Source organism: Cynocephalus volans, chromosome 15 (assembly GCF_027409185.1).
Source record: "Cynocephalus volans isolate mCynVol1 chromosome 15, mCynVol1.pri, whole genome shotgun sequence".
NCBI classification, from domain to species: Eukaryota; Metazoa; Chordata; class Mammalia; order Dermoptera; family Cynocephalidae; genus Cynocephalus; species Cynocephalus volans.
Window position 1 is genome coordinate 36,141,101 of NC_084474.1, and position 16,442 is coordinate 36,157,542.

The 16,442-nt window shown below is 37.0% G+C and overlaps 1 protein-coding gene across 5 annotated transcripts in view; it reads right to left on the minus strand.

Moving 5' to 3' along the window:
• TPD52 (tumor protein D52) overlaps window positions 1-16,442 on the minus strand; it is a 230,156-nt gene that overhangs the window by 109,979 nt on the left and 103,735 nt on the right. For 3 of the 5 annotated variants that reach the window (XM_063079377.1, XM_063079375.1, XM_063079376.1), the window contains one exon: window positions 7,508-10,785. The exons of 1 other annotated variant lie outside the window; for it this stretch is intronic. In XM_063079377.1, coding sequence (XP_062935447.1) covers window positions 10,666-10,785 — 120 coding nt within the window. In that variant the 3' untranslated portion in view covers window positions 7,508-10,665. Of the gene's footprint in view, window positions 1-4,644; window positions 4,892-7,507; window positions 10,786-16,442 lie in introns of those variants that run through there. One more of the 5 variants, XM_063079379.1, reaches the window with a different exon arrangement.

The following is a 16,442-nucleotide window of genomic DNA, read 5'->3' on the forward strand; positions in this document are numbered from 1 at the left end:
GGATAAGGGATAATAACCCCAGTTCCCGATTTCTATATTTTATTTTGGTTGTCCAGTTATCAAGAAAATCCACCAATAGTACCATGTTGATAAGGGAGTGAGGAAACAGGCATTGTCATGCACTGTAAATGGAGTTTAGTACAAACAGGCTGTATCTATCAAAACTCAAATTGTGTGTACACTTTCAGCCAGCATATAACCTACAAATACTTATGAGAGTATCCCCATAAGTATACAAAAAATGTAAATGTTTACTGTAACACTGTGTTAGGAAAAAAAAAAAAAAGGAAGAAAGAAACAACCTCAAAGCTCATTAATGAAGGCCTTCCTGGTTAAATAAATTAGGCTACATCCATTCCGTGGAATACCAAGCAAATTTTTTTAATGAGGTATTTGCATTATACATATATAATGATAAGGAAAAATACCAGTTATACTTAAGTGAAAATAGCTATTTTCAGCAGCAGCAACTAAAATATACTAAGCACTTATTAAGCATCAGGCACTTGTGCTATGAACTTTAAATAATGAATTCATTTAATCTCATACCAATCCTATGACACAGGATTTCCTTTTATAAAAAAGAAAAAGAAGATACAGAGATATTAAGTAATTTTCCAAGGAAACACAGCTAGTAAATGGTAGAACCAGGATTTAAACCAAGATTGTCTGAGCTCACAGTCTTAAACAAAAATATAGTTCAAAATAGTACTTATAGTATAAACCAATTTGTGTTTTAAGTATATATATCTATACTTAGTTCATATTTATATGTACATATATATGAAACTCTGGAGGTATACATAATAAAACACACTCTCCAGCCTTGAGAAAGTAAGAACAAGTAAAAGGGGCTTTTGCACAGTAAAACTTCAGTGATATTTAAATTTTCTTTCTAAAGTAAGCAAATATTATTTTTATAATCTATAAACGATTTTTTTTCAAAAATCCTGATCACACAATAAGTATTTATTCATCCTGTAATCTCAAGATACTCTTCAATTAAATAGATCCAGAAACTTCAAAATGTGAGTATTTTCACAAGTTGAATCCCTATGAACTCCTAACAACTGCTCAAATTCCTCTTCATAGATATGTTAGAAAAGCACTGAAAATTTCACAAACACTAAAATTAAAACTAATGTATTTTCAGTTTTCTTCTTACTCTTACAATTGTTTTTTGCTCAATTATTATTCTGGACAGGCACATTTAACTGATATGCTCCTGTACTACTCTCACTTGTACAGTTGTTTGTCAGCAGTCACAGGTTGCAATTTCAAAGACAGACCAGGTATAACTGAAGTTCAAATATGCACTATATGTACTATTCATTCATTCAACCATTTGGCAAATTTTTTTTTTTTGGCAGCTGGCTGGTAGGGGGATCTGAACCCATGACCTTGGTATTGTAACACTGCGCTCTAACCAACTGTGCTAACCCAGCAAATATTGACTGAGTGCCTGCCTCGGGTCAAGAACTGTACTAGGTTCTGGGGACACATCAGAACAAGAGAGACAAAGTAGCTCTGCCCTCCGGAAACTTACACTCTATTCAGGAGAAAAGTTACGAAAAACTTTATTCTAAAGTGTGCACAAGTTACTCTGGCATCACAAGTTAACAAATCAATGATCACACATGCCCTTAAATTGGGGATTAAACAGAATGGCATGTGCATAGTTGTTTTCTGGTGGTTTTTTGAGTTTTTGCTGTGAAAAACTTGATTTTATTGTCTCTTCAAATGGTACTGCTCAACCTCTAGTTGAAGCATATACCTACTTACATTTTTAAACAGCATCTTACACGCATTAAAAAAAAAAAAAAGCTTAATTGTTTAGAGCATTTCACAGAAAATTGAGAGGCTTGGTACAGAGATATCCCATACACCTCCTGCCCCCCACACATGCATAGTGTCCCCCATTATCAACATCCCCCAACAGAGTGGTATATCTGTATGGTTTGAAAAATTAAAGTTTATTAGTAATTATTTAAGAAAACAGTGGGATTTCATTCAAAGAACTGTGCAGTTGTGAAAGCATCTCTGTGAAACTATTCTCTGTAAGGCAGGAGGCTGGAGAAAAATGGCTGGGGCCACATAAAAACTAAAATGTATCGAATGAAAGCTTACTCTACACCATCACTGCATATACTGAGAGCACTTTAAATGTATTATTTCATGTAAACTTCCCAATAAGTCCAGTTGGAGTATTACTTCCACTTTGAGATAAAAGAGCAAACTCAGATAGGCTAAGCAACTTGCCCAAACTCAGCCAGTAAGATGGCAGAATCAGTGTCTGAATCCTGCAACCTGAAACTGAGCCTAAGCTTTGTCCTAAATGGTGGTAGGTTTCTGCCATGGCAGATAGATGTATATTTAATCTTGTAGGCAGTGTGAATAGAGGTTTACAAGATTCCCAAGGAAAGCAAAAAAATCACTTCATTAAGTCTGACTATAGAGCCCAACTTTAGAAAGATAACACTCTCCATAGTGTGTATAAAGACCTGGACCAGGGAGCAACAGCAATGAGCAGTATCTATTAAGAATCAGTAAAACGGTCCATGTAATTAAAAATGTATAAAGGCTAAGAACTTGCAGAATGGAAACGACAACCCAGCCTCTTGATACCCTCTTCCAAGGGAATTTTTTGCCCATTAAACCAAGACACCAAATAATTATGAAAAAGAAAAGGTGAACCACACATCACAACCAAACACATTTATTTCCCATCTAGCAGAATGTTATCTAACCTGTGTTAGGTAGAGAACAACTGCCCAGGGAGACTCCCTTCAGCCTGAGCTAGACTGAACAAATCTAATGGATGTGCTGGGACTGCCAGGAAACTCCCCAACCTTTCTGGAAAATCTGAGCAGCCCAATTGGAACTGTCTTGGAAAAGAAAGAAAAGGGAATCTTGATCACTCTTCTTGGTTGTTTCCTTCATTAAACATTTATTACTGCTTACCATGTGAAACCCTGAAGTGTGAGAGATTTTGAGTTTCAAACACTTAATATACACGTGATGCTACAATTTTCATTCTTGCCACAATTAACTCAGCAATTGAGAATTATTTTCTGGGACTTCCAAAGGTGCTCAAAATATGGTATGTGAGGGCGAAGGTGAAAGAGATATTTCTTGGAATGTGAGAAACACAGAGAAATTCCTTTCCTAGACAAATATTTGGAGAAAGAGCACAGAATTTTATTTATGTTTCCTGCCCTACTGAGCTTAATCCTCAAAGACCTAGACCAAGGATGGACCTAAAATCCATCCCTTAGATGGCTTCAGGTCAGTCACAGCTATTCTGTTAGGATTTTATGACTCTTCCAGGCATGGTAGACAGAATAATACACCCCCACCCCAAAGAAGTCCACATCCTAATGCCTAGAATTTGTGAATAAATTACTTTCCATGACAAAGGGGAATTAAATTGCAGGTAGAATTAAGGTTGCTAATCAGCTGACTTTACAATAAAATTATTCTGGATTATCTGGGTGGGCCCAATGTAATCACAAAAGACCTCACAAGTAGAAGGAGGTATGAGAGATTGTCATAGTGATGCGGTGTGAGAAGGGCTCAATTTATTGTTGCTGGCTATGAAGATGGTGAAACTGGGCCATGAGTCAAGCTAGAACAAACAAGAAAACAGATTCTCCCCAGAACCTACAGAAAAAGAAAAAAAAAAAAAAAAAAAGCAACTCTGCAAACACCTGGATTTTAGCTCAGTGAGAGACCCCCATCAAACTTCTCACCTACAGCCCTAAAACGGATTAGTTTGGGTTGTTTTAAGCCACTAAATTTGTGGTAATTTGTTAGGAGAGAAAACAGAAAACTAATACACCAGGCTTCTTCTAATCCTTGGGTTTTAGAAAAATTTTCACAATAAGAACTACTAAAATGATCCTATAATCCAGAACACTGCCAGTCTGTGAACTGGTTGGTACCACTCCTTAAGGAGATAAATGCAGAAATTGAGAATTTATTTTTATACTCCTATAATCCAATTTCATGTCTGCTGAATTCAATAATAAAAAACCTCAGGCTTGTACTTATGTCGATTTCCTCCATTTCATTTATCTAGTAATTTTACCGTATTTTACGAAAGTATTGGCTGAGACAGATGGAAATTATACATTTTTTTTTTAACAAGAGATCATTTACAGAAAAGGAAAGTGAAGCACTGACAGATTACATCACTTGCTCAAGTTCAGAAAGACAGTAATTCTCTCATTCACTTATGCATTGACTTAGACGTTTACGAAGAGCCTCGTACACCAGCGAGCTCCACGCTGGAGCTACTGTGTAGAACAAGACTGAACAGAGCCCTGCGTCTCCCTGTACGAGTCCCAGGAGTCGCCTGAGACCGCATCACTGACAGCACTCTGCCGGTTTCCCTCCCACCACACTCGCCCCAGGAAGACGCGCGCAATGTAGTGTGGACACAGCCGGGCCAGCACACAAATACCCTATTACAATACCACGAACGGAACGAAATCAACAACCACGAACCAGGGACTGAGCCACAACGCGGCCCAGCTCTAGAACATCCCCTCCCCGCACTCCGGCTCCACCCTCCACGCCCGGCCCCGCCTCGACGCCCGGCCCCGCCCACCGCGTCGCCGGCGTAGCTTCCGCAACTCCTCTCACCGGCCCGCGCTCCGCCTTCCGCCACAGCTCCGAGTGCCGCTGTAACGCGCTCGCGAAGCCGCCTGGGCGCGTCCCAGGCTCCGTGGAATCTGAACTCCCGCTATCGGAGCCACTCTCAGTACTTGTTCCTCGGACGGTCCTGGAGAAGAGAAACATTCGCAGAAAATGTTTCTCGGCAGCCACGGCACGGGTGCGACACAGAGCCGCCATGACGCCTTCGTTACCTGTGACTTTTGGCCTCCCGTCCGCAAGCGCGCGGGTCACGGGGCGGAGCGACGAGAGGCCCGCCCACCTGCCGCCGAGCACTGCAGGCCGACGGCGTGGCCTATCCGGTGCCGGAGGGGCGTGTGGAGCGGGAGAGACTTCAGCTAAAGCTGATGGGCCAAATTGCTGGTGGCGAGAGGACCGCCACGTTTTGCGCTAACCTTGTCCTACTGTAAATCCTGGTAATGTGACACTTGCTATTCCCCGCAGCTGGGTATCTCACCTAGATGGCCGCAAGGGTCGCTGCCCCAGATTTTTCGGGTTTTCGCTCAAATATAAGGTTCTCCTTGATTACCGTATTTGGAATTGGTTGCCAAAGCTCACACTATCCGGCTCCTGTCTTTCTCTATACCATTTAGTTCTTCCTAACATGCCGTATAGTTTACTTGAAATGATTTTTAGTGTCTGCTCTCCCAGCTGTGTAAACTCCATGGGGGCAGGAACTTAGTTGCTGGATCCCTGGCTCTGGGGACATAGGAGGATTCAGTAAACATTTGTGAAGCCCTGGGTCCAAGGTTGTCCTTCGTTGCCACTTCTGCATCCAGTCCACCCACTTTACAAAAATAGTAATCTTTCTGAGACATTTTGTCACCGCTAGACAGCTACTATCCCTTCTCCTAGGAAATTAAGAAACTTCGGAATGCGCCTAAATATTGCACAACCAGAGGCACCCATACTTACTCTTGGTTTTCTCCCTCCCTCATGTTTATTTCCAGAATTTGACCGCCCTCTTCAAGACCCTAACATCCTACCTGAGGATGTGTTTACCAGCCTCATCTTTTACCCAGCAGTTTTATATTAATGCGCAGTTATTTTGGAGGGAGGTGGCACAAACCTCAGTCCATTTGCAAGTATTTTGAGAGGGTGTTTTTGTTTTTAAATGACCACGGACCCTATTTTAATAATGCCCTTGACTAGATTTTAAACCTTTCTGATGCTCTCAAACAAATGGGATAGATGATGTACAGAACACTAGAACTAAAGTGACTTTGGAATGGTACATAATTGTATGAATCACACAAGACTTATTATTACTAGCCAAATGTAGGGTAATCCTTAACAAATTCAGAAAGGGGCTTAAGATAAATTCTACTCCAGGTGAGTTCTCCCTCTTGGCACTTGAACTGTTCATTTCCCTTCACCATTATCGGACCCTTGCCTAAAACAGTATTGCGTTACTTGATATGGCTGTTGCTATTTCCAATTCCTTTCAGAAGAAAGTGTGGTAAATTGTAAGAGGCATGACCAGTGGCCTTTGAGAACACTCAGTTCCAGTCTTGACTATAATCCTTATCTTAGGCAAGCCAATTTAATGTTGCTGGTTTGATTTCCTCACTTGTAAAATCAAGCTGTTACCGTCTGTGCCAAGCTTAGAGAGTGCTTTATAACCTTTACATCAGAGTGGACAGAACAAATACGTTTACTAAGGTCTTAGCTCTAAAATTCAATATGTGCGTTATGTTCATGTCCTACTGCAACCAGATAATAAATTCAAAGATTGTGACAACAGGCATTTGGGGACAAACCCTGTTGTTTTTAAATGTATATATTGATGGGCTGTACTACTCAGGATAAATAAGATATATCTTCTAGAAGCTTTCAATTTTACTTGAAGATCGGAGGTTACTTTCACATTAAACATTTTTTAGGAACAGAACAAAAGTCACCTGAATTTACAACAAAAGTTTGTATCAGTGTATGCTTTAGTTCTCTGCCTCTGGTGGAGCATCAGAAGAATCAAATGAGAGGGATTGTGAAGAACTGAGCATGTCAACAAGAGGATATCTGCAGACTTCTTGCCTCAACAAGAGCCAACAGTAAATCACCTGTAATGGCAGTGTTTTCACATCTTCATGGCATTCTTTTTCTAACCACACCTTTCTTGCTTTATTAAAAATGTAGGCCTCCTTTTTTCCCCTATGGCTTGTAAATTGTTAATATGCATTGCAAAAATACTAGTAATGGCAGATGGCAAGGAAAGTGAACAGAAAACCGTTCAAGTCCTGGCTTCACATCTGCTGGCCATGGTTTCATCTATAAAATGGTGACACCACCATATCCCTGCGTGAAGAATTAAAGGAAATGAGTATAAAATGCCTGGGTACTTACTGAAAGCTCAATGAATAGTGGCTATTAGTGGCTAGGTGGAAGTGATCAGGAGGTGATTAGAAATTCATTCCTCTTAACCGTGTGTGAAAACCAGGACGAACAGGTCTAGAGATACAGATTGAGGAGATATTAGTATAACTGTAAAGATAAGTCATTTCAGCCATAGCAATGGGTAAGATCATTAAGGGGATCATATAGAAGACGACTAGGGACAGGCAATAGCACTTAAGGAGTTGGAATACTAAAAAACAGTCACCACAAAATAAGAACAGAGAATGAATCCTAGAAACCACAGAAAACATGGCATGTTGAATTGGAGAGTGTTAAAGTGAAATATCACATCCACTTACAAATATTCAAAAAACAAAACTGTTTGGCTTTTACCATGTGATAGGAAAACCACCAGATGAACACAATACCAACCAGCCTCACTAATAACATCAAAATTACATACAAGAGTTGGCAAGAATTTTAGTCACCAAATAGCGTTTATTTAAGTATGAAATCCTGACAGGTGATAGGCACATGCAGGCCCTGCCCTCTGAGGGCTTACAAACTAAGAGTGAAAAGCCTTTTGGTTCATTTTGATTTCAGAGTCAGAACAATATGCAAATTGTGAAATCTAAGGTTTGCAGTTTTACCTAAAAATGATAATACTTTACATTGACTGTGACCCAATTATGGTCTCTATAATTAATCCAATTAGAATGGGACAGCCACTAGAAATAAGAACTCATCAATGACCAAATGTCTCTTCACTACTGGCAAAAAAAAATTTCATCTGGATTTTAAGAGCTATGGACACATGATTCTGACAAACCGCCTTATGCAGCACCTCCTCTGGCACATATGCAGCAATAGTCAGTGAATACCTATAGCCAGCATGTAGCTTTTTCAGTTTGGCTTGATGCACTGATTCAATATAATCTAGCATATGAAGGGTTTGGAGAGAAGTTGCATAATGGACTTGCCCCTTTCCTCAAAAGACAGGTTAATACATATGAAAGAACCCATACCCAAATTATAGAATTTTTATTGTTTTCAAATACTATACAAAAAATAGTGTGTATATGTTGGTTAACAGATCCAGAAACCATCCAAATTAAATGTTTTTTTCTATATTTCAATAGTTACTTTGAGTTGCTAAAATGATAATCCAATTAATGAGTTCTACTCTCTTCCACTGATTACTTTGGCCTCATAAGCATAAGAATTCTTGCTTTATTTCCCACAAACTCCACAAATTAAAGACATTCTTATTTGTAAGAAAGGGATATTTTCTTCTGTTACACTTTGAGTCCTTAAATATCTGAGATTTCATAAATATCTCTAATTTCACTCTCTTGCTGTTTTCTTATAGTGTCAAACACAAAACAAAATAGAGTAACCAGGACCTTTCCAGTATTCCTATTAATTACTGTTTCAAATTTCTTAAATATCTGTGAAATCATAATATTGAATCTGTTGCAAAGAACATTTTGAATAATATTTCTAAATCAATGTTTATTTTTCTAGATTCATCCGCACCCTTTTCACTACTTCTTTTAAGAGGCAGAGTACTTTACTACAGATTAAATGCAAGTAGATATCTGGAAAAGTGATTTTCCAATTTCTTCTTTCACAACCATCCCCAATACCCATCCACAAACACCATCCTACTTCCCACCCCATTTCTATCATTTTTCCCCCTATCGGCAGTAAAGAGACTTGAGGATATTTCATTCAACTAAAGAAATTGCCATCTCACTCTATTTTGCCTTGCTGAACATATAGTAACAGGGCAGGACACCCAACAAACAATGTAATGAAAAAATGATGTTGGAATAAAAAAAATTAAAGACTGACTGGTAAGAAAAATAATTTAACACATGTTGAGTAACCACAATATTTCTACGAAAAGACAAATTTCTACAGATCCATTCCTCTGGGACAATGATTCAACAACCTTTGCCATAAAGCCTCTAGAAGGAAATTATAATATGTTAATCTAATACCATTAAGCAGTGATTTAAAGTTGGTAAAAATCTGCCTTTTTTTTTTTTAAACACAGACACCAGTTGATTCTTTAACACAATTAGTTATTTCCAGACCATTGGTCTCATGATAAAAATTAAGACCTATACTACTGATATATAGAATTTATTAAGCTTTCACATGTAATAGAGCATAGTTTCAGTTGCATCCAAAGTGCTAACAAAAGCTCTAATAATCAAGAACGGCAGCATGTTATTTTATAACAATCAACACTAGTGGCTTTTCAAATTTGGTTTTCATAAGATAATTTATCCTGAAGTAAATCTATTCATGCTTTTAAAAAATGCTTTAGGTCACTCCAAGCTAGGCAATCAACATTTGGCATAAACAATAAAAAGCACAACTTGATAAATAACAAATACAGCCTTGTAGGCCACAAACATACACAGCATAAGGAAAAGGTGGTGGCAATGAGTAACTAGTTATAATTAAGAGAGTACCTCAGCCTCTACACAGATATATCCACAGGCTTTGATTCATTCAGCCCCAACCCTCAGCTTTCAATGTAGGGGCAATGTCTAAAGTATCACTTTATAATTTCTAACACACTGAAAACAAGTAGAAAATGATGAGTTCATTTTTATTAATGCATTACATCCTCAAGAGTTATCACCAACCCCTTAGTATAAAAAATTTTCAAGTTATATTAGTCATATAACTTTGTGTGCTTACTTTAAATGGTAATAAATGGACTACATGAGGACAGAAATGTTTCCCTTATATGATTGATTTTAGCATTTTTACAGCTCTCTAGACCTACAACAAAACTTTCAGGCTTTTGAATTGGAACACTGATGAGAGTGCTCACATTTCAACCTACTGATAATACAATCTACTTGATTCAGAATGTTATTTTGTCAATTTACTCTGAAATTAAAATTTTAATCTGGTAAAAAATAAGTTGATGTAAGTGGCATAATAACCAGCACACTGAAATGATTACTGTCATAAATGGCGATAAAGTTGTGGGGAGTACCACTCTCAAGTCACCTAATTGTTTGAATTACTGTACATAGTGTCACTTACAATACTAAAACTGTATATAGAGCTGTTTACTTTAATCTGGTGTTTTCATATACACAAGATATGTACCTTAAAGCAAAACAATGTTTATTTAAAAATATCTTTTTGTAGCTGGCACTTCTTGCCTTGAAGGTAAAGAAAATGATACCAAAACTTTTAATAACCAGGATTCAGAAAATTTAAAAGAACAATTTTAGTTAGGAATCAAACATACAGAGATTCAAAGAAGAAAAAAGAAAAGATCAAACTGGTATCCCAGATCCAGAGCAATTTTATAAAGTAGGAAAGCAACTATGATAAACTGCAGCTACTTATGAGATCATTCTAGTGAGTGTCCCCAGGTACTACAAGTATTTTTATAATAGTGTGTCCTAAATAAAGGGCCTTAAGTGCACATTACAGGGTGTTTCCCCAGGAAGAGAGGTGAAGATATTTTCACTTTGTTTAACCCACAAACTACTTGGTCAAAGGAATATGTAAAGCTAAATAAAAGCACATCTGGTAGAAATTCACGGCAATGAGTGTTGACATGATGTGCTTGGATCTTGCTTGCAGCATCTGGCAGTGGGTAGCAGAACAAAGGTAGGAATCTCACAGGCTCTCCTTTGTCTGTTCTGGAAGAGGCTCCGTGGAGGTGGCACTTGCATTTGCAGCTGAATTCAAGACTTCTCCAAAATCACCGCCAGCAGGCTTGGTTCCCCCTACTTTAGACTTTTAAAAAAGTTCAAAAAAAGGAAGACATCATGAAATGTAAAATTAGCTGACTCTGCATAAAGTAACTCTAATTTTACCTTCAAAAACAAATCAGGAACCCAATAGCTCAGTAATTATTATACATGTATGGAATTTGGTACTGTTGTAATGTTCATTGTGGTTTAAAACGAGTAAAACTTACGCATTCTTCCTTGCTGAAATATTCAGATTGGTAAATTCTGCTCCTCCTTTTACTCCCATATCTACTAATTGTTCTTCACAGGGAAATTTACCTAAAGAACTCTGTGAGACCTATTATTCTAAAATATCTATTGAACTCTTTTTATACTTGGATAACATTTTGTACTGCATCAAATTGTTCATTCAGCTACACTCTTTCAAGAAATATTATTGAGTACAACAAAGGAAAGAAATACATGTATTTTTCCCATGTATCTAACCCTTTACTACTTAAAATGTGATCCAAGGACCTACAGATCACCCGGAAGCTTATTAGAAATGAAGAATCTCAGACACCTCCTCACCCACTCAACCCCAACTACAGAACTGAAGTCTATAATTTAACAAAATCTCCAGGTGACTCATGTGTGCATTACAGTTTGTGAAGAACTACTCCAACCATTTGACCTGAAATTCTGTCAATAAACATTTGTTTGAATGACTATATCTGCCTTACATTTGTATAATACTTTATGCTTTTCAAAACCCTTATATGTAACATGTCACTTCATCCCTCTCAATGCTGATGTACCATGTCACTGTGTTACATCTCACAACTGACCAACAGGGCCATTAAAATTAAGAAACCAGTCAGTGACCAAGGATGCACAAAGCTCATAGAGGGTCTGAACTTGACTCAATCTTAACTGACTGGCCGGAGACTCGTTAACAATTGGAATTAGTTGAAATTTCCTCATTCTTTTTTCATTCTTTTTGGTCTCCCATCCAAATGTTTGAATTATTTGAGAAATTTGCATAATTTATATCCACTGTTTATTTATTAAAACACATTACTTAATCATAAGAAAATGTTAGGACACTTTGCAGTTCACTATGTCTAAAACCAAACTCCTTCTCCCACAACTGGCCCCTTCTCTTTTTATTATTTTACATGGCAGTAGCAACTACCTAGTTGCCCGGGCCAGAGTCCTGGCAGTTGTCTTTGATCCCTTCCCCATCTTGTTCCTCATCCAATCAATCACTTTTGTTTCTGCCATTTCTAATTTCTAAACATCTCTAGACTTTGTCCCACTGCACTACCTTATTTCACTTCACCATCATCTTTGGCCTGGATTACAACTCCCTCCTCCCAACTAATCTGCCTGTCTCAGTCTTTCTCCCCGTAGAGGTACAGGGAAGCCAGTGATTTTTCTAAACTGCACAACCATTTGGGCTGTTTAAAATCCTTCAATGGCTTCCCACTGCCGTAAGTCCAAATTCTTTAATGTGGCCTGCCCATCTCTGTAGCTTCTCCCCCTACTCAATACCCTGTAGCACAGTGAAGTTCTTAGTGTTCCTCAAAAAAGCCCCCAAGGGTCAAACATTCCCCTCAGTCTAAACGCCTCCATTTATATTACTGCATTCTCTGAGAGGCCTTCCCTGACATTCCCTCCTGTCAAGTGAGGGGAGGTTCCTGCTACTTGTCCTCACTGAACCCTCAACCTTCTCTGCCATAGCCCTGACCTCATTTTATTTTCATTGGCCATTAACTGACTAAACATCTTGCAGAAAGGATCTACATCTACCTACTCACCATGGTATCTCCAGTGCACAATACTCATTGCCTGGCACATAGCAAATACTCAATAATCATAGATAAAGAAATCAATCCAAAATCTAATGTAGTGATCCTATATACAGAAAAGCCTAAAGACTCTACAAAAAAACTCTTAGAGTAAATTTGCTGGATACAAAGTCAACACACAAAAATCAGTAGCATTTCTATACTCCAACAACAAACTAGCAGAAAAAGAAATCAAGAAAGCAAGCCCATTTACAATAGTCACCAAAATGATAAGGTACCTAGTAATCAATTTTACCGAGGTGAAAGATCTCTACAATGAGAACTACAAATCACTGGTGAAAGAAATTGAAGAGGACACAAAAGATGGAAAGAAATTATTCCATGCTCTTGGACTGGAAGAATTAACATTTTGAAAATGTCCATACCACCCAAAGCAATCTACAGATTTAATGCAATCCCCATCAAAATATCAATGACATTCTTCACAGAAATAAAAAAACAATCCTAACATTCATACAGAACAACAAAAGACCCCGACTAGCCAAGGCAATCCTGAGCAAAAAAAGAATAAAGCCAAAGGCATAACACTACCTAATTCAAATTATATTACAAAGCTATAGTAATCAAAACAGCATGTTACTGGCATAAAAACAGATACTTAGAACAGAGGAACAGAACAGAGAACCCGGAAACCAACCCACATATTTACAGCCAACTAACCTTCAACAAAGGCACCAAGAACATACAATGAGGAAAAGATTGCCTCTTCAATAAATGATGTTGGGAAAACAAAGGCACCAAGAACATACAATGAGGAAAAGATTGCCTCTTCAATAAATGATGTTGGGAAAACTGGACATCCATATGTAGAAGAATGAAACTAGATCTGTACCTCTCGTCATATACCAAAATCAACTCAAAATGGACTAAAGACTTAAACATAAGACCTGAAACTATACAACTCCTAAAAAAAAAAATATGGGAAACACTTCAGTAAGTAGAACTGGGGAAAGACTTTATGAATATGATCCCAAAAGTACAGGCAACAAAAGGAAAAATAAACAAATGGGACTATATCAAACTAAAAGGCTTCTGCACAGCAAATGAAACAGTTAACAGTAAAAAGACAACCTACAGAGTGGGAGAAAATATTTGCAAACTATGTATCCAATAAAGAATTAATATCCAGAATATATAAGGAACTCAAACAACTTCAGTAAAAAAACAACCCAATTAAAAAATGGTCAAAGGAGCTGAATAGGCATTTCTCAAAGGAAGATATACAAATGGCTAACAGACACATGAAAAACTGTTCAACATCACTCAGCATCAGGGAAACGTAAATCAAAACCACACTGAGATGTCATCTTACCCCGGTTAGACTGGCTATGATCTAAAAGACAGAGAATAACACATGCTGGCAAGGATGCAGAGAAAGGGGGACCCTCCTACACTGTTAATGGGACTGTAAATTGGTGCAGCCATCATGGAAAACAGTACGGAGCTTCCTCAAACAGCTACAGATAGAACTGACATAAGATCCAACAATCCCACTGTTGGGTATAAACCCAAAGGAATGGAAATTATCATGTTTAAGGGATACCTGCTCCCTTGTCTCCCATAGATACTCCCATGTCTATCACAGCTCTATTTACAATAGCCAAGAGTTGGAACCAACCTAAATGTCCATCACTGGATGACTGGGTAAGGAAAATGTGGTATATTTACACAACAGAATACTACTCCGCCCTAAAAAAGAATGAAATCTTGCCATTCGCAGTAACACAGATGAACTTAGAGAAAATTATGTTAAGTGAAATAAGCCAGGCACAGAAAGAGAATTACAGCATGTCCTTACTCATAAATGGGAGCTAAAAAATAAAGAAATAAATTTGTAAAAAGAAAGAAAGATACAATAACCACAATAATACACTGAACTTTCAAAAGGAGAGAACAGAACATAGGTTACCAGAGGTGGAAAAGGTGGAGGGGGAGGGAATAAAAGGCCATGAAAAACAATTACACTATATAATGTTGAAAATACTAATTACCCTGATTTGAGCATCACACATTGCACTCAGGTATTGATATTCAACTCTCTATCCCACAGATATGTACATTCAACTATGTTTCAATAAAAAATTTAAATATGTTATCAATATTTTTAAATTAAAAATTAAAGTTTAAAATTGTTTTTTAAAACCCCAAAATCTAATGTAGTATACGTAGACCCTATATGTTTAACTGAATATAAATGTAATTTAGCAAAATTATATCCTAAGCACACAACTATATTTTACAGATTCCCATTGGGGATATCTGTTTAACAAACACTACACCTTTCTTAAATTGCATATATTTTTTATCTGAGTGGTTCCTTAAAAGTAAATTTCATCACAGTTTATATAGTCTAAATATAAGTATACCCAGGAGGATAGTATATGGTACATGACCTGAAAATTTCTCATCTTCAAAGTCAAAAGAACATTTTTTCCAACTAGCCATATCAAAAATTAACGCTTAGGGCAGATTTCAAGGAGAGACTATTACAGTCCTAACAATATTGAGAACTGAATTGTAGTAAGCCTTGATTTCCAGCAATGTACAGTGTGTTTTCAAACATATGACTTGTCGTTAAGAAGAATAAAGCAGGTTTCAAAGTGAGCTAGAAGAATGACTATGATATATTTGTTAATCATCAAATGTTTACTGAGCAATGTGCCAAGGACTGTTCTAGTCCTTGTTCATTGAGCAAAAAGAATGGATCCCTGCACCCATGGGTTCACAGAGGATCTGCCAGTGAAGGGTTGAATGAACAAGTTATAGGAGCATGTATAGTATGACTCCTTTTTGAAAAACATTCGTATATCAGTGTACAAACAAAAAAGGTGTGTATTACTGTCTGTATGTGCAAGAAAAAAAGATCCAGATCACTGTACAGTGTTTGATTTTCTTTCAATAAAGGTACCTTGCTTGTGTAATTTTTAAAAGACTCATTTTAAAATAAGTACTCAGTTAACGTTTCTGAAAGACTAAAGTGAATATTGGTTTTTAAGCTGATTTACATAAAAATATTTAAGATATTAAGTTTTAATCCTAAAAACATATTCCCTATAATTATTAGTCTTAGGTTAGGAAGAAATGAACATATGGGCTTCGTATAAACTCTACAGAGAAAGTACAGAGGCAGTGGATAGAAACTAGATGACTTGTGCGATCACCTGTGATCCTGTTTGTGATTTTGCAGTTTTGAATATAATCTTGAAGATGAAACAATTTACAAATCAATAAACCAAATCATTTTGGGAAAATGCTCACCTCCAATGAAATCAAAAAAATTTTTTTTAAATGAATCAATGATAATCACCATGCCATCATTATAATCATAAAAGTATCCAATAATTGATAATTAAGCAAACAATATCCATTATAAGGCATATACAAGCAGCCACTAAACATAATACTGAAGAATATTTAATGATACAGGAAAAAGTTTATGATGTATGGTGAATTCTTTTTTAAAGTTTAACAGCAGAGTCCTACTACATACATATATCACTGCCTCTGAGTGGTAGGACCAATTTTTTTATTTTTGTGCTTTTCTATATTGTTAATTATCTACAATAGAATTAAATCAAATTCTTTCCAATTACAAAAGTATTTGAAATGAATAAAGTAAAAAGCAGCACAAATTTCTAAAGTACTATTGCTTTTTTAAATTGTATTTCTCCTTTCAGCATTTAGCACGCTGCCACGCTACAACATGCACTCAAAAAATATTGCTTAAAAGAGTACATAACACCTTAAATGTCCATTAATAACATAAAGAGTAAAGTTCTTAAAGTTCTTTAATATTTTTAGAAGGAAATACTAACATTAATGATTTACCCACATCAAAGAAAGTTAAGGC